Genomic DNA, 23,076 nt, shown 5'->3' on the forward strand with positions numbered 1-23,076 from the left:
GATGTCACCTAGACAGGGGACGAAACATCTGCAACACAAATTCCCAGCTCGGTGAACAGAACCACAGCATATTCCCTTCTTCAGGAATGAGGACATGCTTGAAGAAACATGCTTATGCCCAAAACGTCAATTCTCCTGTTCCTTTGATGCTGCCTGACCTGCTGTGCTTTTCCAGCAACACATTTTTAAGCCCACATTACCAAAGTATGTGGATCTTTGGACAGGGAACAGAGGATGTTCACTAGGATGTTACCTGGTATGGAGGGCTCACTCTATGAAGAATTTGAGTAGATTATGATGAGTTTACATTGGAATAATGGAGGTTGAGGGGGGACCTAATTGAGGTCTACAAAAGCATGAGAGATATAGACACACGGTGGATAGCAAGAAGCTTTTTCCCCAGAGTGGGGAACTCAATTACTAGGGGGTCACAAGTTCAAAGTGAGGGGAAAAGTTTTTAAAGGAGATATACATGGAAAGTTCTTTTCGTGGTGGGTGCCTGGAACGCATTGTCAGTGGAAGTGGTAAAGGGGGCCACAATAGTGTCACTTTGACAGATAAATAAAAGAATGGTTGTAGGTTTGCTCACTGAGTTGGAAGGTTCATTTTCAGATGTTTTATCACCATACTAGGTAACAACAGTGAGAATCTGGTGAAGCACTGGTGTTAGTGACCCACTTTCTATTTGTGTTTTAGGTTTCCTTGGGTTGGTGATGTCATTTGTATTATTTACAAAAAAAAAGATAAATGTAAAAGAACAAGCAAAACTAATGTCATTTACAAAATACCGTGCAAGAACTGTAACAAACACTACATTGGACAAACAGGCAGAAAATAGCCACCAGGATACATGAACATCAACTAGTCACAAAATGACATGACCACTCTCACTAGTATCCTTATGTACAGATGAGGAAGGAGACCACTTTGACTGGGACAACACATCCATCCTAGGACAAGACAAAAAGCACGAGAATTCTGAGAAGCATGGCATTCCAACCAGAACTATCAACAAACACATCAATATGGATCCCATTTACCACCCTCTGAGGAAAAAGAACAGGAACTGACACCATAACAGGAATTTATATCATCAACCCAAGGAAACCTAATCACATAAATAGAAAGTGGGTCACTAACACCAGTACGTCACTGGTGGCTCACTGATGTTACCTAGTATGTTGACAAAATATCTGAAAGTGAACCTTCCAGCTCAGCAAGCAAACTTGCCTCCAGAACTTCAACCTGAGCTAGAAATCTCTTCAAAACTCACTAGATACATGAATGGGCAGGGAGCAGAGCTCCTTTAGAAAATAGGCAATAGGTTTCAGTAGAGGATCTGGATCGACACTGGCTTGGAGGGCCAAAGGGCCTGTTCTTGTGTTGTAATTTTCTTTGTTCTTTCATGAAAACATACTGCATTCACCTAATACATTGGCACTGCAATGCAGTCCGATGACAACCTCTGCTGCAACACCTGCACAGTAAAGCGAACTAAGTTCTGGAGATGCTTCCAGTGAAACTGACTGAAGGTACAATGCATTTACAAACTTTAAAGCTTATAAAGGATGGGGGCATGAATACCTCACTTTGAACAGTCTCAATTGCTGAGACATTAGTTACACATGTTACAAATATACTATTAATTGATAACGGGTTAAGTATTAATTGTATAATTGGATTTACTTACCATTAACATGTGTATCCTGAAATGCATAATTTGGACTTGTGCATAGAACGAAGTTACTTGGGTTGAGCAATACTACCTATTAAATTGTCATATGTATTTGCCTTACTAGGAAACACTGCTGTGGAAAGCACAATAAGATCCACCATTTCATTTCAAACTTAACATGAAATATTTGCTAAGCATAAGTTTGAATATCTAGTGGTTGCTACATTTCTTATAAGAGACAGAAGTGTTCACAAATTAGTAGGAAAAACATGCAAGTTATACATTACCTCATACTGACAAAATTTCCCCAAACAGCTGTAAAAAGAAACAAAATACATATTTCAGTAATAGTAATGCATATAAATCATATTTCAAATCTTGCTTTTGATAGTTTACATTTTAGAAATCTCCAGGTGCACTGATCCAGCAATTTAAATGTGTAACTGATTTTTTTATTTGTTATTTGACAACCAGGCCTTTGATGGTGGAGCTGATAATTCAAGGCCCTTGATAAATGAAGGGAATTGTATTAGATAAAATGACCTACTGGACTATAGAGCATGTCTCATCTCTCTACTGAATCCACATTGTCAGCTCCTGCAAGAATCAATTGTACTCTACGGCAAATGGTACAACTAAAACAAAAAAACTTAAATATTGTAAGAAAGAACTATATTTAGATTTTGAATCACCTTTTAAGTTAGGTTTATAACCCAACTGCGCAAGAATTTCTTTAACAAAACTTAAGACATTTGGGTGGATATGATCCGTAATTTATTGGCTTTATACAAACCACTTTACATTAAGAGGTTGAGATGTACAGAAGAAAATATAATTCTTCATATACAAGATAATAGTTTACTGTGGCTAATCCACCAAGCCCGTGTTAGGTTTGGACTGTGGGAGTAAACTAGACAAAAACCACACAAACACAGGGATAATACGCTAACTCCACACAGTCACCCAAGGCTGGAATTGAACCAGAGTTTTATGTCACCATGCTGCCCATAGAACTAAGAACAGAAGCTGGGACATGACATTTTGGTAATAGCTTATAGAAGCCATATTGTTGTTGTTCAAATAGAAAATGCATATATTGAACATACATTTATTTCCAAAAATATCAACTGTAGCCTGAACGCTTCCACGCTTTTGAACCCAAGATACAGAAGAAAAGTTTAAAGGATTTGTGAGATGAGGTTTATTACCTTTAATTGCTGGAAATCCTGTCTTTGGAAGAGCCAAAAGCTAATTGATGACTGCCTTGCAACTTTTTCTGGACCGGGTTTCTATTTCACAAACCCAGTGAGTCAAAGTATCAAGTAGCAGTAAGGTCTCCGTCTCTCCCTCTGATCAATGATGTTCAAGATACCAACTGGAAAACTGCATTCTCAGCATAAGGAAGGGAAACAAACACAAACTTGGTGGCTGGTTCACTGCTAACAGCAGTGATGGAACCTGTCTGTGTGATCAAGCAGTCCACTCATTAAGTATGAAAGCGATCCATAAGACACAGAATGCATTAACAGTTACTCACTGCCAACTCCTTCAGACTGCATGGCAGTATGCCAATGACCACTGGTTACAACTCCACCAGTATATACTGATGCCCATGGCATAGTAAGAAGAGATCAAAAAATGGACAGCTTGAACAGCAAAATAAAATGGCATCATTGAAAACAAAGGCAGGGAAGATCATTGACAGTAATAAACAGTTGGAGAAATTAATGCAACCTTGAGTTTTGGAATACTAGATTGTACTTGAAGGAAAACAGTCACTAAAGAAGATCTAAACACTACAGCAAGCTTGTCTGTACTGTTAAAAAAAATGATATGCCATAAAGTGCCAGAACACAACTGTTTAACCTGACTACTGATCTCAAAGGGTTCCAATGCTTTATATTGCTGACCATATTCATTACATTGTCATGAGAAAAGGCATCACACTGAGCTGTGATGATGGGCAGCCAATTTTCTATAGACGTTTAAATATGCTCACATGAAATGTATTGGTGAGAATCATAGGTTACAGCATAGAAAGATCCTCTTTGCACCAGCTGAATAAATTGCCAACCATTTAATCCCTCTTATCAACCTGCAGGTTACAGCACTTCAGGTGCAGATTCAAGTCCTTTTTACATGAGTTGGGGGTTTCAACATCAAACAGGGCAGTGACTTCCAGGCACACTCTACCCCTTTGAGTGAAAAACGCTTTCTATCATGTCTGCTCTAATCCATCTCTCTCAAGTCCTCATTATTTTGTACAACTTGATTAAATTATCTCTCAACATTCTCTGTTCTAAGGCAAATAACCCTAGCCTATTCAATCTTGCAACATACTGCACCTTCCTGGAAAAACGGAATAAGAGAAGGTGCAGATGAGCTGGAGTTAAGTGTGTACACAAATGGAGATTCTGCTGACAACAAGTAACTGAATGAAAATTGGACACTAGTCCACAGAGCAATAATGAAGGCCTTCTGCCTCCCAAAATCTCTGATCGGTTTTCTGGTAGCCTAGCAGCTTGGGGCTGTGAACAGAATTAGGAGAAGCCATCAAATTTCCCAAACTTGGGAGCTCTCTGTTCCCTTCAGTAAAAGCTACACTTTGCCTATTTTAAAAAAAAAGTTCCTTCAGTAGTTGCTGTAAGCCATAACTTTTAATAAGGCATAGACATTTTATAATTTTGAACCAGTCATCCTGTACCTCCTGGAACCACATGAAAGAAAGACCGAGAAGCAACAATGTGATCGGCACAAGAATGAACTTAGCAAATCCTGTGAATAGAGATCACTGAACTACTTTCCCAGTTTTCTCTCTCTTCATAATACACATTTTTCCCTAGCTGTGTCTGTCTGTGTGTAAGGGGATGCTTATAAGGGAGCTAGAATTTTAATTAGGTACATGTTGACTGTTCATAATTATTTTAGCTATAGCTAGAATCTATTTACCTGTAATAAATCGTAATCTTGTTAGATAAAGAAACCCGGTCCATGTGTTCTATCAACCTGCATTTGAAAATCAGGTGCTTGGAGAATTTTGCAGACTTCGATGAAGTTTTTAATTTTTGTGATGACCCTGAGAAAAGCAGGGCTTGATTTCCAATAAACTATTTCAGTGAGGCATAACAATAAGAACAATCTGGTAGCCATTACAGACATGATACAGGATGACATGGATTGGGACTTGAACTTTGAAGGCTATGGGACATTTTGGATAGACAGGAAACTAGGAATAGGTTGAGGGGTGGCTTTGTTGGTTAATTATGATATTAGCACAAGTGAGGATGACTTAAGTTCAAGAAACCAAGATGGGGAAACAGTTTAGGTTGAAATAAGCAATTACAAAGGTAAGAAGTCCCTATAGGAGTGGTGTATAGGCCACGAACAGAAACTATACGGTCAGCTGGTGTATAATGAGAGCTCATCAGAAAGGCAATGTTGATAATCATGGGTCATTTTCATCTAAATATAGACATTAAAAATCAGATGGGCAAATGCAGCCTAGATGAAGAATTCCTACAATGTTTTCAGGATAGTTTCTCAGAACAGCATGCTCTGGAACCAATCACACAGCAGGTTACAAAAGATTTGCTCGTGTGCGGTTACATAGGATTAGTGAATGACATCGGAGTCAGTAGCAATGACCATATAATTGAATTATACATTCAGTTGGAGAGATAGAGGAGTAGGTTAGAGACTATTGTTTTAAATGTAAATAAAACCAATTATAAGGACATGAAAGCAGGGATGGCTAAAGTGAATTGGCAAATGAGGTAAAGTATAGATTAATAGAGATGTCGTGGCAGATATTTAATGGAGTATTTCAGAATATATCAAATAGCAGGGGTCATAGATCCAAGCTAAGCGAAAGAAGAATTAGAAAGGACGTGAGGAAAACTTTTTTTTAAAATGTAGAGGGGAGGGGCTGGAATTCGATGTCTGAGTTAGTGGTAAAGGCAGAGACCTAAAAAGTACTTGTATCGGTGTCTGAAATGCTGTAAGCTGCAGGGCATTAGGCCAAGTGCAAGATGATGGAATTAAAAAGGGTACCTGGGTGTCTTTGGGTTGGTGTGGATAGAATGGGGTTGAAAATGTGTTGCTGGAGAAGCGCAGCAGGTCAGGCAGCATCCAGGGAACAGGAGAATCGACGTTTCGGGCATAAGCCCTTCTTAATGGGTCAAATAACCCCCTTCTGTGCTGTAACATTTCTACGGTTCTATATATACATTACAAAGAGCAAGAAACATCCCAAGGGATAGATCACCATCTGTGGTTAATTGGGAATATTAAGAGTTAGATCAAACTTAAAAGACAAAGCATATAATTGTGCAAACATAGGTGGCAGGACAACATATAAAAAATAATGGCCAAAAACAAATAAGCAAAGTAAAACTGGTGTGCAAAAGAGAGATATTCAGAAATATAAAGACAGATAGAAAGAGCTTCCATAAATATTGGCAAAAAAAAAGTTAAGAGTGAGCATTACTCCTAAAGAAATTGAGGCTAGAAAATTAATAATTGAAAATAAGAAAATGGCAGATGAATTGAACAGGTATTTTGCATCGACAATTGATATCCAGAAGCAATAATAAATCAGAAAATGGAAAAGATGGAGAACTCAGGAAAATCGCAATAACCTGAGTAGTAGTACTGAGCAAACTTTGGGAGATGTGGGATGACAAGTTTCTAGGTAATACGAGGATCTTTAAAAAGAGGGGCTGGTGAGACAGTTGATACATTTATTTTAATTTTCCAAAACTCCCTTCATTCAGGATGGCCCAATTAGATTGGCAGATGATCACAATTTTACAGTACAGAAGCAAGCCATTCGACCCAGAGAGCTACCGAGCTAGTCCCATTCTCCTACTCAATAATGATTGTAACTTGGGACAAAAAAGGCAGAAAAGAATAGGCCAATCAGCTTATCATTGTCACAGAGTAACTTTAGAAGACATTATTAACGTTATAACAGAGAATTTGGTTCATGATACCAATCTCAGATTTCTCTGAGGAAACACGTAGATGAATGGGAAACTAATGGATATTCTGAACTTATCAAATGCCTTCTGGAAACTTAAATAATCACATCAAAGGTTATTGAGGAAATAAGTTCACAGTGTGAGGGGCAGCATATGCGCATTGAGGGATGATTGACTGGCTAATAGGAAGCAACAGTAGGCATAAATAGGTTTGTTTCAAGTTAACAGTCTATGATGAGTGGTGTGCCACAGAGATCAGTGCAGGTAACAATTAATATAAATAAGGGAACAGAAGCTAACTGCTCCTCGGATGCTGCCTGAACTGCTGTGCTTTTCCAGCACCACTCAAATCTAAACTCTGGTTTCCAGCATCTGCAGTCATTGTTTTTACCTAAGGGAACAGAAGGTTTGATTACCTAATTTGGCAATGACCAAGATAAGTAGGAATGTAAGTTGTGAAGATCCAATGCCAGAAAATGATATAGACAGGTTCAAAGGATGGGCAAAGAAGCAGCAAAGGGAATAAAACATGGGAAAATGCTGAAACATCCATTTTGCCAGAAAGAATATAAAACAAGTATATTATCTAAATGGCGAAAGATTGCAGATTTCAAATGCAGAGAGATGCAAGTGCCCTGATGTGTGAATCACAAAGGGTTAATTTGCAGGTTGTTATGGACTGGACCAGATCCCCTCAAAATATGTTAAGAAGGTAGCCCTGACCCTAATATTTTCTTATTTTACAGGTAAATGTCAGGTGCTGAGTTCCAAATACAATGTGATTGATCAAACTACTCAATGTTAAGCAAAACACAATTTATTCAAACATTATTGTTAAAATACAAAAGAAGAAAGAACTTCGAATATCTTAACTATATTGAAAAACTTAAAGAATAACAGATACAATAACTATCACTAATTAACTGTTCCAATATAGTAATATCTCAAATGGACAGGTAAGTTGGTGGTGGAGTAAGACACTCCAGCCAGAGCACATCTGTTCTGCCTGTTCCTTTCTTTTCCCTCTTTTCCTCCATTCTTTTAGCCTTGGACACCCTACCTTCTGATTCCTTGTCTCCGAAGCAGGATCGGCAGCAGCCAGCAATCAGACCATGTGGAGGTCCCCTGTGCTGGTCTGCTGCAGACAGCCGTTGGAGAGAAACTGTGATGTTTGTCTTTTTAACTTCATGTTTTTCTGACCTATGGTTATAGTGTGTATAGCTGTAACTTCTTTTCTTCATTTTTCTATTCAGTAACTAAGGATTGTACCTACGTACTCTGTCCCTAAGATGACACTATGTGTTGGTAACATTGTTACACTGTAACTAATGTTGTAACTTAAGAAGCTGTTCCTAGGTACCTTGCACATAAGATGGTGTTTTAAGTGGCATCTTATAAACTTTTCACTGTACTCATTTGAGTACATGTGATAATAAAGCTAATTCAATTCAACACCCTTGGCAAAAAGCAAATTCAGTAAACAAGTTTTGCCTCACATGCAATCCAGCAGTGTAAGAAGAGAATCCCCAGCTTTTGGCTCTAATTAAGAGAGGGATAAATAGCTTTCACTTCAAGATCCCAACAGCAACTGCTGAACACTAAACCTAAACTTTCTGGTTCTGTGGGTGGGAGCTTGATCACACCCATTGAGGCTGCATCCGTTGTTCCAACTTTTACAAAAAAACCACAGTTCAACAGCTGTTTATGTTTGCAGACTGCCCTTCACCTTTCCCCAAATCTCTCTCTGAAAGAAACTATGACAAAATACCCCTTTTAAAGCCACAGCATTGTCACAAGGCACAACAAGTAATTAGGAAAGCTATTACAATATTTTAGTTATAATTTAAAAAGTGATTTGTGAAAGAAGTAAACATGAGGTGAGAAAAAATATGTTTCCATGCAATGAACAATTTGGGTATAGACTGCCCTGGATGGAAATGTACTGGAAGCAGATTAAATTGAGGCATTCAAGAGAATGTCGCTTCTTGTAAGTAATTACCCACTGCAAGGATATTGGGAAAATGAAGGAGAATGGTACTAAGTTCTGATGCTTGTCTGAAGATCTGGTACAGACACAATGGGTCAAATGGCATCTTTCTGTGCCAGTACACTTCTATGATTCTGTGACATTTGACTTGATAGACACAGAGGTTGACTCCTCTTGTGGGTGAGTCAAGAACTAGAGGGCATAATCTCAAAGAGGTCACCCAGTTAAAACAGAGATGAGAAGAAATTTCTTCTTACAGCAAATAATGAATATGACCTCTGTACCACAGAACACTATAGAGGTTGCACCCTTAAGGATATTCAAAATTGAGACATAGTTTTAATCTGTGAGAGAATCAAAGGCCATGGGCAAAGACAGAAAACTGAAGCTCAGGATCATCAGATCAACCACGATCTCCCTGAACGGTGGAGCATGCTCAATAGGAGAAGTAGGCCATTCGGCTCATGTCTTATGATCTGATGGAAATCCCATTGCCTCTTTCATAAAGGAAAGGAATATTTTTAAAAACTGCTCAGCTTCCAGACAGAAAAGGTGAAAAATAAAATTAGTAAAAGAACCAGAGGAAGTATGGAAAAGGTTTTAAATTTAACAACTTGTGATGATCTGGAATCCACTGGAAACATACAGAAGTGGTAAAGCATCAACAGTATTCAAAGTTTGTGAGAAGATTTGTAGCTCGGGTGCTCGTTGCTGTGGTTCTGTTCGCCGAGCTGGAAGTTTTTGTTGCAAACGTTTCGTCCCCTGTCTAGGTGACATCCTCAGTGCTTGGGAGCCTCCTGTGAAGCGCTTCTGTGGTGTTTCCTCCGGCATTTATAGTGGCCTGTCCCTGCCACTTCCGGTTGTCAGTTTCAGCTGTCCGCTGTAGTGGCCGGTATATTGGGTCCAGGTCGATGTGTTTGTTGATGGAGTTTGTGGATGAGTGCCATGCTTCTAGGAATTCCCTGGCTGTTCTTTGTTTGGCTTGCCCTATAATGGTAGTGTTGTCCCAGTCGAATTCATGTTGCTTGTTGTCTGCGTGTGTGGCTACTAGGGATAGCTGGTCGTGTCATTTCGTGTTTAGTTGATGTTCGTGGATGCGGATCGTTAGCTGTCTTCCTGTTTGTCCTATATAGTGTTTTGTGCAGTCCTTGCATGGGATTTTGTACACTATATTAGTTTTGCTCATGCTGGGTATCGGGTCCTTCGTTCTGGTGAGTTGTTGTCTGAGTGTGGCTGTTGGTTTGTGTGCTGTTATAAGTCCTAGTGGTCGCAGTAGTCTGGCTGTCAGTTCACAGATGTTCTTGATGTAAGGTATTGTGGCTAGTCCTTTGGGTTGCGGCATGTCCTCGTTCTGTTGTCTTTCCCTTAGGCATCTGTTGATGAAATTGCGAGGAAGAACTACAGCAGAACGAAAGGTTTGCAACAAAAACTTCCAGCTTGGCGAACAGAACCACAGCATCAACAGTATCTCATGGAAGTGGAAAAGTGCTAGAAACAAACCAAGATAATAAGAAAAGGAGTACAACTTCATTGGATAGTTCTTTCAAACAGCTGTTGAATGAGCTGCTTCTGTCCTGCAACATTCTCAAACGGATATAAGACTAGAATAAGGAATCATTCTAATCTAAATGAATATCCATTAAGCTCCCAAATATATGCATGGATGCAAAAAAACCTTTAACTTGTCATAGAAAACACAGCAGCATATTTTTGAGCTAGATATTATACAATAAAATTCAGAAATCTTCATAAGACAATAATTTCAATAACAAACTACACCTTGAGTTATCGTTTTCATCCTTGTTTTCAAATGTATGGCCTTACTTTGCTCCACCCTTACTTTATAATCTCCTTAAATTCAACAACACTCCAAGAAATTTGCACTCCTCTAATTCTGCCTTCCTTTGCATCCTAATTATAATTGCTCCATAATTGGCTGCCATTCACTCAGATCCCCAAGACTCAAGTCTGAAATTTTCTCCTCGTACTGCCCTGCCTTTCTAGCTTCCCTCCCTCTTTTAAAGCACTCCTGAAAACCCACACTTTGACCAAACTTTGGATTATCGGATTTAATATTTCCATTTGTAATTCACATTGTATAACACTGTGAAATGCCCTGGCACATTTCTTTACATTAGAGGCACTACACAAAAATAAAAAGTTGGAGATTGGCGGTGAAACTCCACAGGTCTGGCAGCACCTGTGGAGAAAAAGCAGAGTTAGGATTTTGAATACAGTGACCCTCTAAGCGTTAACTCTGCTTTCTCTCCACAGACGCTTACACACCTGCCGAGTTTCTCCAGCAATCTGTTTTTGTTTCAGATCTTCAGCCCCCACAGTTCTTTGTTTATGTGGATTGTGACAATAAATGCCAATATACATATTGCATGTACTTGTCTCAGAAATAAATCCCAAATTAAAATAGCTGTAATGGAACAATTACATCTATATGGGTTCAGTATTGTTTTTGTTTATATATTATATAGAACAGATAACAAAAGGAAATTTCAAAAGTTCTTCGTGTACATTACTTTGATTGCATAAATACAACCAACCATTAATCATCTATCTCAACTCCGACATCACAAATATACACAATTCAATCTACAGAAAGTCTAGACTATCATCATGGCTATGAAACTGTAGGAAACATGCACCTATTCAATTCTATAATAGTGCTACAATGAAGAGGCCAAAGTGAACATAGGCCCTTTAGAGAAAGAAGCTGGGGAAATAATAAAGAGCAACTAGGAAATGCCAGTGGAGTTGAATAATTACTTTGCACTAATCTGCATGGCAGAGAACACTAATGGCATCTCAAAAATACTAAATGACCAATTAGCTGGGGGCGGGGGGGTGGCAGAAGTAAACATATCACTAAAGGAATAAGTACTAGGGGAACTAATGGGGCTAAAGGTTGATAATTCTTTGATAATTCTTTGATACTGGTGGGGCGGGGGGGGGGGGAATGAGTCTCCTCAGCAGGTTGGTGCAGTCTCAATACACCGAATGGTCTCTTTCAGCACTATAGGGATTCTATGAATACCCTGGTTCAAAAGGGAGGAAGACAAAACCACAGGAAAAGCATAAAACAGCTTAACACCTATTACTGGGAAACTGTTAGAGTCTATTATAAAGGATGCAATAGAAGAACATGATAATATAGTATCCATAATAAAATCACGCAGAGTCAGTATGGTTTAATGATGGGGACATCATAACTGACAAATGTATCAGAATTCTTTGAGGTGGTAACAAGTGGGAAAGATAAATGGGAACCAGTAGATGTAATATATTTGGATTACCAAAATGCACTCAGTAAGGTTCAGGTAGTTCTAGGATACTGTGCATTTCAGCAGCCCGATTTGGCTATAATATTGCTGAAGAATTAAGGGACAGTATTTTCGAGAATGTTTGCCTCCATTGGCAATAGCGCGATTCCAAAGGGAATAGGTTTGCACACTTCATTCTGCGCATGTGAGATATCGATGCTGGTTTTCTTGCTGTTCTGCACACGCACTGAAGTCTCTGAACCGGTCTGTGAATACGCTACATCAGTGCTCGACTTTGTGCCACTCTGCAAGTGCATGAGGCTTCGTGCTGTTCTGAACATGCACAATGAGTGTGCCAGGCTTCGTGCCGTTCTGCGCATGAGCCAATGTCAGCTGCAGACAGAGCAGCTTTCTGTGAGAGTTACTGTATTAAATTTACTTTTGATTTGTTAATAAATATGATTTCAACCTTCACTCAGGCTGTGCTATACTTTGTGTTAGACGTTTGGGTGATTTTTGAGCAATTCAGAGTGATATTTTTTGCTGGTCTGCCTCCTAACCCCCCTTTTCCCATAGGTCTCATTATTTCTATTAAGCGTCACAAAGGTGGTCCTTTTTTTCTAAAAGTTGTTCCTTTCTCAAGAATGTCCTTGTTTTTTTTCCAGAGGGGTCATAAACCAGCTCCTAGTCAGATTAGACTGGTTTGGTACAGAGATCAAAAGATATTGAAAGGCCATTTTTGCGTCTATGTAAACAGAAGAGACTTCAAGCCAAAGTGGTCATGTTTTAGAAGTGACCTGTATAATGAAAGGGGGGTGGTCAGCTCTCTAGCTGAGCTGTTCAATCCAGAACTAGTTAAGAGTTCAACTGAGATATGTGGCAACTCTCTCACTCTTTCTGCCATTCTAACTTCAACCTGTAATCTTCTATTCCACTTTTAACTGTGTTTTAAGGGGGTTTGCTTATTGGGACTGTTGTATATATTCGGAACAGCATAATTAAGTCTAGTTTAGATAGACTGAATTCTGTAGGAGTTTTTTATTCTGTTCTTTGCGTTTCATTGTGAATAAATTTCTGTTTTAAAACCTAGTAGTCAATCTAGCTAGCTTATTCTGAGTAATTCTCACTGTACACTTACCAAAACAAATTGCAAAGTTATGGTCTGGGTTGCCTGCTCAAAAATGTTTCAAGTGGTCTATCCTAATCCATAACATAAGCAAGATTTCGCTGGAACACAACAACAGCATTATAGGAGAACTACTTGTGATGCATAAAGGGTACTTAATAAAAGAACCCATGGTGTTAGCAGAGGTAGAGGATTTGATATTAGAAGGCACAGAAATGGGGGTCAAGAGGTATTTTCAGGATGGGAACTTGTACAGGATTCAGTAATGGAGCCACAATTATTAATGACTTATATGACAGAGATGAATGTACTTCTGGCAAAGTTTGTAGATGGCACAAAAATAAGTGGGAAAGCAGGTGATGAGTATGACACGATGAGTCTACAGAGGGAGATGGGCAGGTTATGTACTTGGGCAAAAGTCTGGTAGCTGGAATAGTGTGTTAGAAAATGTGTTGATATGCACTTTGGCAGGAAGAAGAGGAGCTGAATATTATTCAAACTGGAGAAAGATTTCAAAAAGCTGAAGCAGACAGAAATGTAGGAGCACTCGTGCACAAATTCAGAAAAGCTATCATTCAAGTTCAGCAGATAATAGGGAAGACAAGTGGACCATTTGCCTTCATTTAATAGGGAAGAGTATAAGAACAGGAATATCTTGCTAAAATATGCAAAGTACTTGTTAGAATACATCTGGAATACGATGAATGGTTTTGGTCTCCCTATCTAAGGAAACACGAGAAGCAGCCCAGAGAAGGTTCATTAAGTTGATTTCGGAGATGGTGGAATGTTCTTAGAGGAGGTTAAGTAGCTTGGGCTTGAAAAATGAGAGATGACTTTATTTAAAAGCATTTAGATCCTGAGGGAATTCATTGGGTGTGAAACGTATCACAGGATGTAACAGAGTTAGGGGTCACCTACCTGACAGAAAGTGGAGGAATGACACCTGTAAGGACAGTGTCTGTGGATTTTTTTTTAAATTGAAGACCACTTTTGGAACTAGATATTTAAATATTTTCAGTGCTGAGATAGACTGATTTTTAAATTAGTAAGAGAATCAAAGATTATAGGGGTAATTCAGGAAAGCAGAGTTGAGGATTATCAGACCATCCATTATCTCACAAATGGCAGAGCTTTCTCAATATGCTGGTTGGCTTGCACCTCCTCTCTCTTATGGTCTTAAAGTACTTTCTCCCTGTTCACTCTCTGCCCTGCAATGCTTGGCCCTCTATTCTCTGTCCACTATGATCTATCCCATTCCTATTCCCTGGACTACGTCCTCAACCCATGAAAGTGCAGACCGCCACCTGTATTCAGGCCTTAATCCTATTCTCTACCCAGTATCATCTATCTCTTCTCTAACTCACCAGATATCCATCCTCTATTCTTCCAATACTGCCACCCTTTGATTTCCCATGTCCCTCCACTTTCCCATGGCCCATACCCCAATCTTCCAATGACCCCCTCTCCAGTCACAACTCACTGCTAGTCTCCAAAACTCTCATCTTCTGCAGTACCCTGGCCTCCCTCCCACTCTCCATGCCCCATTCCCCCAAACCATCATCCTCTGGAATCCTCCACATACGACCGCCCAGTTTCCACTCTCTCCACTCCATTCTCCCCCATTATTTTCCAGCCTTATTTCCCCATCCTTTCGGAATCAGCCCTTGATTTATTTTCTGAGGGATTCTGGGTCTTCTGTATAATAAACCAATCACGTACTCACATGCTACGTATGCAAGCAGTGCAAGTGCAATCAAAAACTTTATCATTCTTCGGTTAATGTGACTGAACAGAGCCGCCAGACGCTTTTTTACCATCCTCCGCTACCCAGACGACGTCGGTTCATGGGGCATCTACTGCGCATGTGTGAACCGACCGGTATTACCGCGCAAGCGCACGAAGTTATCACGGCATTGTGGGATAGCTTTGATCCTCCCAGCGCAAGATCTGGTCCTCCTACTTCAATAAGGATAGTCTGAAGGGGACTTGACAGAATTATATGGTGAACGAGGGGCGTTAAGTTTTGTTTCTTATTGCCATGATATGCCATTATAATACGTTGTAAAACAATCATTTTTTTGTGCTTATTGTTTTTTTGGGAAGATAATATTAATAAAGCAAACCTTTCCACTTCCCTGAATTTCATTTGAAACTTTTCACTTGAAATCATGCATACAATTCTTTTTTGACAAGCATCCATCAACTTCATTTTTTAAAAACTCCAATGGCACTTTATTCCATCACTTCTGCTGGCAATCTGTACCACAAATTCTCTTATATAGTTATCTTAACTCTTTTATATTTTTACAATGGTGAGGTCTATAATACTGTTATTTTTCATGGTTATCTATAGTTTTGCGATGACTATATTTGAGGACAGTTGCTTTGAATATAGGGCACATAAAAAGGTGATATGACTTGTACTGGAGTTATATGCATGGGTGGTGTAATTGTTAGAGATCTGAGGAAGACTCATTATGAAGACGGAAGTGCATGTTTTTACCTTTGAAGATAGTCAGCAGGGACTGGATATGCCTTGAATAAACTCAAAGTTGGAGAAAGTTGTATTATGGCTACATTCCTGAAATAAAACTAAATAATAGCCCAGATCATCAGAGACCAGGCATAAATGAGCCAAGATGCACATCAGAGTCCTGTGGAACTCCCAATGTGGGAATTGCCCAGCAGATTTGAATGTCTAATGGATAACTCCCCTATTTCCAAGTGTTTTGAATGAAACTCCAGGAGAAACTTGTAATGATGACACAGAACTGCAATTATAGAGCACAGTTGGCAGCGTATAGACAAAGTTAGAACATGTGAGAAGGTACGTGCTGGAAGACACATCAGAGTGGACACACTGGAGGAAGCACAGAAAACACAAGGACTTGAACACACAAAGAATATGAATTAGTTTCCATGCTGTATTATCTCTATGATTCTGGCTCTTACATAATGTATCTGTAAGAATCTGGTCCTTTTGCAAAAGGAGGACATATTGTGATATCAAACCACAACAAAAGACCCAGAGCACTCAGTGAAAATATCCAATTCTGAGCTACATTTGGAGACATCAAACAGTCTCTTCTACATTCTGAGGGAACCTTCAGCTGAGAGCTCTTCATATGGAGACTGTTTGGCATCTGCTGAAGGTGCTGCTAGACATGGGCTTGCCGGTTTATCTGTTCCTCCTCTATGTCTCTGTGTCTTTGTTATGTTGCTGCAACAGTAATGATAAAGCCCACTTTGGCTGGATCCATCGGTCACCAAGCAAAGAACCTGTATGAGGAACATAAAGAATAAAACAGATCCTTCATAATATGAACATTCAGCATTCACATCATGCACACATAACAATTCACCATACTCCTTCAAACAACGGGATGTGAAGCAATCTGACACAGAATGCCTCAACCTGGAACTTTGGCTTAGGACCTTGTTCTAAGGAATGTGTCAGTAGTCATGTCACGAGTGACAATTGGAGATTGTAAGTGCTGCATGAGTACTGAGACCTTGTCCTCCCAGTTCCACATCACAAAATACTTCACTACATACAAGAATAAATTTGTAAATACTTAACAATTCAAGATTGATGGAATCGGTTCTGTGCTTCATGTAACCTTTGAGATCTTGGATTGTCTCTGTGAATTGGGGCCTGCAGATTCCTATTTCAAGGTTGCCAAGATCACTTTTGCTTCACAGAGAAGACAGTTTTCAAGCTGTAATGACCAATGACATAGTCAAGATTGCTTGTGACCAGGATTTGCACACCAAACAGTTGTACATTGCATGCATTTCTCATGTGTGATGCTATGAGTACAGATGACCTCGACCTGTGCTGTTTAGGGATTCATTTGCTCACAAGTAAAGCCCATGTGCTCAGGCAGCAAAACAAATGTTTGATTCCATCCACTCCAGTTGTGGTCATAGCCATTTTCCACTTGTAGTGTGCATTTTCAAGTTGATTGAACATGACAGGTAATACAGGTTGCAGTTGATACAATGAGTTGCAGGTATAGTCAGTAATCAAGGAAATTCCATGAACATCAATATTTATTTGTTCCTTGTGCTCCCTGGGTGGCCTATCAGTACTGATCCTCCATGTTTTCCTACTCCACCTGCAATTATGTTTGCCCACTATTGTGCTGTGTAGTAATCATTCAAGGCCACAACCACTCTCACAGCAATATCCTCACATTTACTATCACCTACACCCATTATATGCCAAATATCCGGCTTCACTATTCTTGTCTCCTCGGCATCTGTGGTGGCAGTCTCCAGTTTCCAGCATTGAGTTTCCCAACTTCCCTTTCATAACAGTATCCCATGATAATGTCCCTTGACTTTCATCCAGGTACCCTGCTGGACTGACTATTGCCCACTCCCCTTACTGATGTAGAAGGAAACTCGGAAAGGATGAGTGCCCAGCTCCATGACTGATCTGTTGCAGCTCTCCAAGTGATATGCCACAAATCCCCTGATAGTTTGCACTTAATGATAGATCTGACTGTGGTCCATTTTTCAAGTGGCAGTGCTACGTTGTGAGCATCAAAGTGGGCACCAAATGTGTGAATGCAAAGAGAATGATGAAGCCTTGAGATGCTCCCTGGTCCAATCCATAAGAGAGTGCTTGTCCCTTACAGCAGTATTTGGATGAAACGTGCTCTCCAAATTGCATGCTTGAAATGCAGAGCTATATTGTACATAGATCAGAGACGTGCCACAATAGTGCAGTCAGGCTAGTAAATGTTGGATGCTAAGATCTGTGGAGGGGGTGAATGTGGTTGCTCTCCATGAAACGTGCCCTGAGATATTGGTCCTTGGCATTCATGATGGAGGCCCAGAGGAGCAACTGGCAAGCTTAAGTCACAGGTAACTGCTGACTTCCGAAACCCTGTCCACGATCTATAATGCAGAAGTCAGGAGTGTGTTGGAATACTCCCCACTTACCTGGATGATTGCACCTCCAGCAACACTCAAGAATCTTGACACCATCCAGAATAAAGCAGCCCATTTGACTGACATAACATCCACATCCTCCGCCAGTAACTCAGTAACAACAGTGCATACCATCTACAAGATGCACAGCAGCAATTCATCAACGATCCTTTGTCAGAACCATGCAAACCCTCAACCGCTACCTCATAGAAGGACAAGGGCACCAGATACATGGGAAGACCACCACCTGCAAGTTCCTCCCAAGCCACTCCCCATCCTGTTGTTGAAATATACGATCATTCTTCCACTGTCGCACTGTCAAAATCCTGGAACTCCCCGCCCCCACCTCACCAATGGCATTGTGGATCTGTCTACAGCACATAGCCTGCAGTAGTTCAAAAGGGCAGCTTACCATATTGTTCTCAAGGGCAATTAGGGGAAACAATAAATGTGAGCCAGCCTATGACACAAGATCCCAAGATTAAATAAAAGCAAAGTCCTCTTGATGCTCACTATTGAGACTCTTTCTCACTGTCTAGGACATGATTTGAAAATGAGACTTCTTGCTCTCAATATCAAGAAGCTCCTTACTATCACATCTCATGCAATTTTTCCAACTTTTATGCTATGGTCCACTTTGTTCAGTGGTGGGAAAATTCTGTCCAATATTTATTCTGTTGAGTTTATTGAGGTTTAAGATTTGATCTTGTTCATTTGATTTATCACTGGATTAATCCAGATTGATTTCACTGGTATACCCCTTAGGGTCTCCACATCCACCTTTTGTTTTGGGGTATATTCCCTTCCCTTTCTCTTTGTACTTTGTCCTCGGAATGGCTTTCCACTAACCTGTCCCCCATAGAACATTACTGCTTCTGGGTGGGTGTTCAGCATCTGCTGTATTCTCTTTTGGCTCTTTCAATAAGTGAGGCATCCCCATCAATGTCTCTTTGCCTTCCTATCTGGTCTCCACTTAACTCTGAAAAGGAGTCGACTAAATTCCTCAGTGACTCACTTCATTTGTTTTAAACTCCATGTATGACTCTGTGGTCTCTTTTATTTTTGCTGGCCTGGCTTTGACCTTTTTAACTTCTTTGGATTCTGTGCTGTGGTTCTGTTCGCCGAGCTGGGAATTTGTGTTGCAGACGTTTCGTCCCCTGTCTAGGTGACATCCTCAGTGCTTGGGAGCCTCCTGTGAAGTGCTTCTGTGATCTTTCCAGGTCGATGACCCAATATATCGACCACTGCAGCGGACAGCTGGAACTGACAACCGGAAGCGGCAGATTCAAACCACTACGAATGCCGTAGGAAAGATCACAGAAGCACTTCACAGGAGGCTCCCAAGTACTGAGAATGTCACCTAGACAGGGGACGAAACGTCTGCAACACAAATTCCCAGCTTGGCGAACAGAACCACAACAACGAGCACCCGAGCTACAAATCTTCTCACAGACTTTGATCTTTGGATTCTATCCTAATTCTTCCTGACACTGTTGATCTGGCTTTGGCCTCTACCATATTCACTAATATTTCTTTCAGATGTGGCCAATCTGATCCTGGCCTCTTTAAACTAAGGTGGCATCTCCTTAGCCATTTTAACTCTCAGATGTTCCACAGTTCCTAACACTGCCCCTGACCCTTACTTGGCTTTCAGCAGTCCTCTTTCCAGCCTTCCAACTATTTTGACAATTGTTCTGACCTTTTGTGGGTACAACCTTCCAATCTGTCAGGTTTTCCACAACAAATATCCACCTCTTGCATAGCCAATCTTGGGATCATGCCCACTGTTACTAACCCTATAGCATGATTTCTCTGGTACCAGTATTCTATGAGTCACTTGATGAACACACTGGAATTTACCTGGGAAGATTGGCGGTTGGGAGGAGGTGGGGAGGTGGTTGGTGGTGTTTTTTAATCATCTCCATTTTCAAATCAGAGTCTCAAAAATTGCTGATATTCTTTTCTGGCTCCTGTAATTAATTAAATTGTTGGATTTCTGATGGTTAGCTATAAGAGTGAGCTCAGGAGTGCTGGCGATTTTCTTTTGAATAACTCTCAATCTGCTGATTTGTAAATCTTAGAAATTCATCCAACATCCTTACAGAGCACCTACCAAACCCACAACCACTTCCACCTAGAAGGACAAGGAAAGCAAAAACATGGAAACATCACCACCATCAAGTTCCCCTCCAAGTCACTCTCCACCCTGACTTGGAAATATATAGCCATTTCTTCACTATCTGGATTAGTGGTGCTGGAAGAGCACAGCAGTTCAGGCAGCATCCAAGGAGCAGCGAAATCGACGTTTTGGGCAAAAGCTCTTCATCAGGAATAAAGGCAGTGAGCCTGAAGCGTGGAGAGATAAGCTAGAGGAGGGGGGGGGTGGGGAGAAAGTAGCATAGAGTACAATGGGTGAGTGGGGGAGGGGATTACCTGCATTACACTTCTTCCCACCCTACCTCTTGCAAAAATGCCATCCTGTATTCCCAATTCCTCCGCCTCCGCCGTATCTGCTCCCAGGAGGACCAGTTCCACCATAGAACACACCAGATGGCCTCCTTCTTTAGAGACCGCAATTTCCCTTCCCACGTGGTTAAAGATGCCCTCCAACGCATCTCATCCACATCCCGCACCTCCGCCCTCAGACCCAACCCCACCAACCGCAACAAGGACAGAACGCCCCTAGTGCTCACCTTCCACCCTACCAACCTCCGCATAAACCAAATCATCCGCCGAGCGGTGACAGGGGAAAGTGCCAGAATGGGAGGGTGGGTTGTAGGGAGGCGTGGACCTGACCAGGTAGTCACGGAGGGAACGGTCTTTGCAGAAGGTGGAAAGGGGTGGGGAGGGAAATATATCCCTGGTGGTGGGGTCTTTTTGGAGGTGGCAGAAATGTCGGCGGATGATTTGGTTTATTCTTCACTATCGCTCAGTCAAAATCCTGAAATTCCCTCCCTAATGGTATTGTGTGTCTACCTACAAAGGGCAGACTGCAGCAGTTCAAGGAGGGCAGCTCACCACCACCTTCTCAAGGTCAACTAAATGCTGACCAGCCAGTGAAATCCACATCCCACAGAATTAATTTTTAAAAATGCTAGTCAGCCTAACATAATTTTCAAGGACTTGCTTGTTAACCTGCTTTGCAATGTTCAGCTCATTGCTAGCCATATCATTTGATTTTCAACCTTCTCCACCCCCAGGTTTTGAGAACATGTGGGTGAATTTCAAAACTTGGGCCTTGACCCTGAGTTAGGGAAGCTTCTCATGAGAAGTGTCTTCACTGGATACAGTAGGATTCTCCCTCTCAGCACAACCTGTTTATATTGAAATTCTCTTTCTAGCTTTCTCTCTTTCTGCTGTTTGCTCTCTTGCCTCTTGCTTTCCTTTTCTCTTTATTATCTCTCTCTTTTTCTGACTCCTGGAATTCTTGCTGTAGATTAAACTGCTCTAGCTGAATCTTTACCAGGGCTAGTTTGTTTCCTGTTCCATGCTTCCTCTGTTTCCTGTAATTCAATTTCCAAATTGCTGTAGTCACTAGTTTCTGAATTTCTTGTAGCTTTTAATTGGATTTATATCGCTATATGTCTACTCACAGTTATGAATTATTCAGTGGGCAATGTCTTTAAATTATTTCAAGTTATTTAATTCTGTCATAAAAACACTCTAAGCTTTGAACATGGACATTTGCATTAGCTCTGCATCACTACAGCACACAAAAAAAAGACCTGTACTGACATTTTAAATTATATCTAGGCATTAATTTGGTCTCCACTTCCAATTTTTTCATTAGTCTGTGAGTCCAAATCTTGTACAAAAGCCCCTGAATATCACTCATTAAGAAGGGAGAGATTGATTATCCACTTTTCCCAGTTTTCTTTTGAGCACTACAGAGTTCTATATTTTTAAAAGAATGCTGGATTGCCAATTCACAATGTACTTAACTGTATTCAGTTTGTAAGAATTACGCCAGACAAATATTTTTGTGTTAAATATATAAGGGATTGGTTTTATTGCTGAAACCCATCTAGGTAAAATTATTTAAGTATTAAAAATGTACCAATATATCCAATTCCATTAATGCACAAAAAGCAGTACAATTTTCCACAGATATTAAACTTGGCAAAGTATGCAAATGAAAAAGCTAGAAGTCAATAAAGATTCATTGATTGCGTTAGCGTTCTCACTCGGCAGTTGTTTTTTTTGGTTTGGGCTCGTAAATTCCCTTTTCTCTTGGAATCACTGTTGGAGAAATTCTAGATTCCTTTGGTAGAAAATCTCTGACTGCTGTGGAGAGTAAAACAGCAAGAGAGGGAGTAAGGGAATAACCACAGCTGTCTTGTACCAATCTCTGGGATGAATCATCTAGACCGATTTGCAGTGAGAAGAGTAAAGGAGAGCATGCCAGGAACAGCACTGGTCATATCTAAAAATGAGGTGTCAAGCTGGTGAAGCTACAATCAATTCTTACTTCAATTCCAAGCAGCATGCAATAGATAGGCTTATGCAATCCCAGGGCCAACAGATCTGACCTAAACTGCTGTCCTGCCACATTCAGTTGTAAATGGTAGTGGACAATTAAACATTTCACTGGACCTGGAGGCTCTACAAACATATCAATTCTCAATGATGGGGAAACCCAGTACACCAGTGTAAAAGACATGGTTGGTGCATTCACTTTTATCACCAGCAAGAAGCGTTGAGTGGATGATCCATTTAGACCTCCTCCTGAAACCCCCAGCATCATATACCCATGTGTGCCTGTGCATAAAAAGAATTTTAAAAAAATTCAACTCGTCCAATCATTACCCCATCAGTCTAGTCTCAATCATCAGGAAAGAGGTGGAAGGTATCTTTGACAGTGCTATCGAGCAATACTTACTCACCAAAACCTGCTCGCTGATGCTCTGTCAGGCCCACTCACCTCCTGATATCAATACAGCCTTTGACCAAACATAGTCAAAAGATCCGGCTTGAGAGGAACAGTGAGCGCGATTGCCCAATGCTCTGTACCAATCTCAGCTCCTCACGTACTGAAGCAATCCATGTCCAAATTCAGAAAGACGTGGACAGAACTTCTCATTTTGTCTTAGGCATGGGAG

At 40.5% G+C, this 23,076-nt stretch overlaps 1 protein-coding gene across 2 annotated transcripts in view; it reads right to left on the minus strand.

Moving 5' to 3' along the window:
* uxs1 (UDP-glucuronate decarboxylase 1) overlaps positions 1 to 14,909 on the minus strand; it is a 69,396-nt gene extending 54,487 nt beyond the window's left edge. The window contains exons 1-2 of one of the 2 annotated variants that reach the window (XM_043691759.1): positions 14,763 to 14,909; positions 1,963 to 1,990 (exon numbers count right to left, since the gene is read on the minus strand). In XM_043691759.1, the coding sequence (XP_043547694.1) occupies positions 1,963 to 1,990; positions 14,763 to 14,856 (122 nt within the window). In that variant the 5' untranslated portion in view covers positions 14,857 to 14,909. The remainder of the gene's footprint in view (positions 1 to 1,962; positions 1,991 to 14,762) is intronic. The other variant, XM_043691758.1, reaches the window with a different exon arrangement.
* Positions 14,910 to 23,076: the final 8,167 nt, after the last annotated feature.

Source organism: Chiloscyllium plagiosum, chromosome 6 (genome assembly GCF_004010195.1).
Source record: "Chiloscyllium plagiosum isolate BGI_BamShark_2017 chromosome 6, ASM401019v2, whole genome shotgun sequence".
NCBI lineage: Eukaryota > Metazoa > Chordata > Chondrichthyes > Orectolobiformes > Hemiscylliidae > Chiloscyllium > Chiloscyllium plagiosum.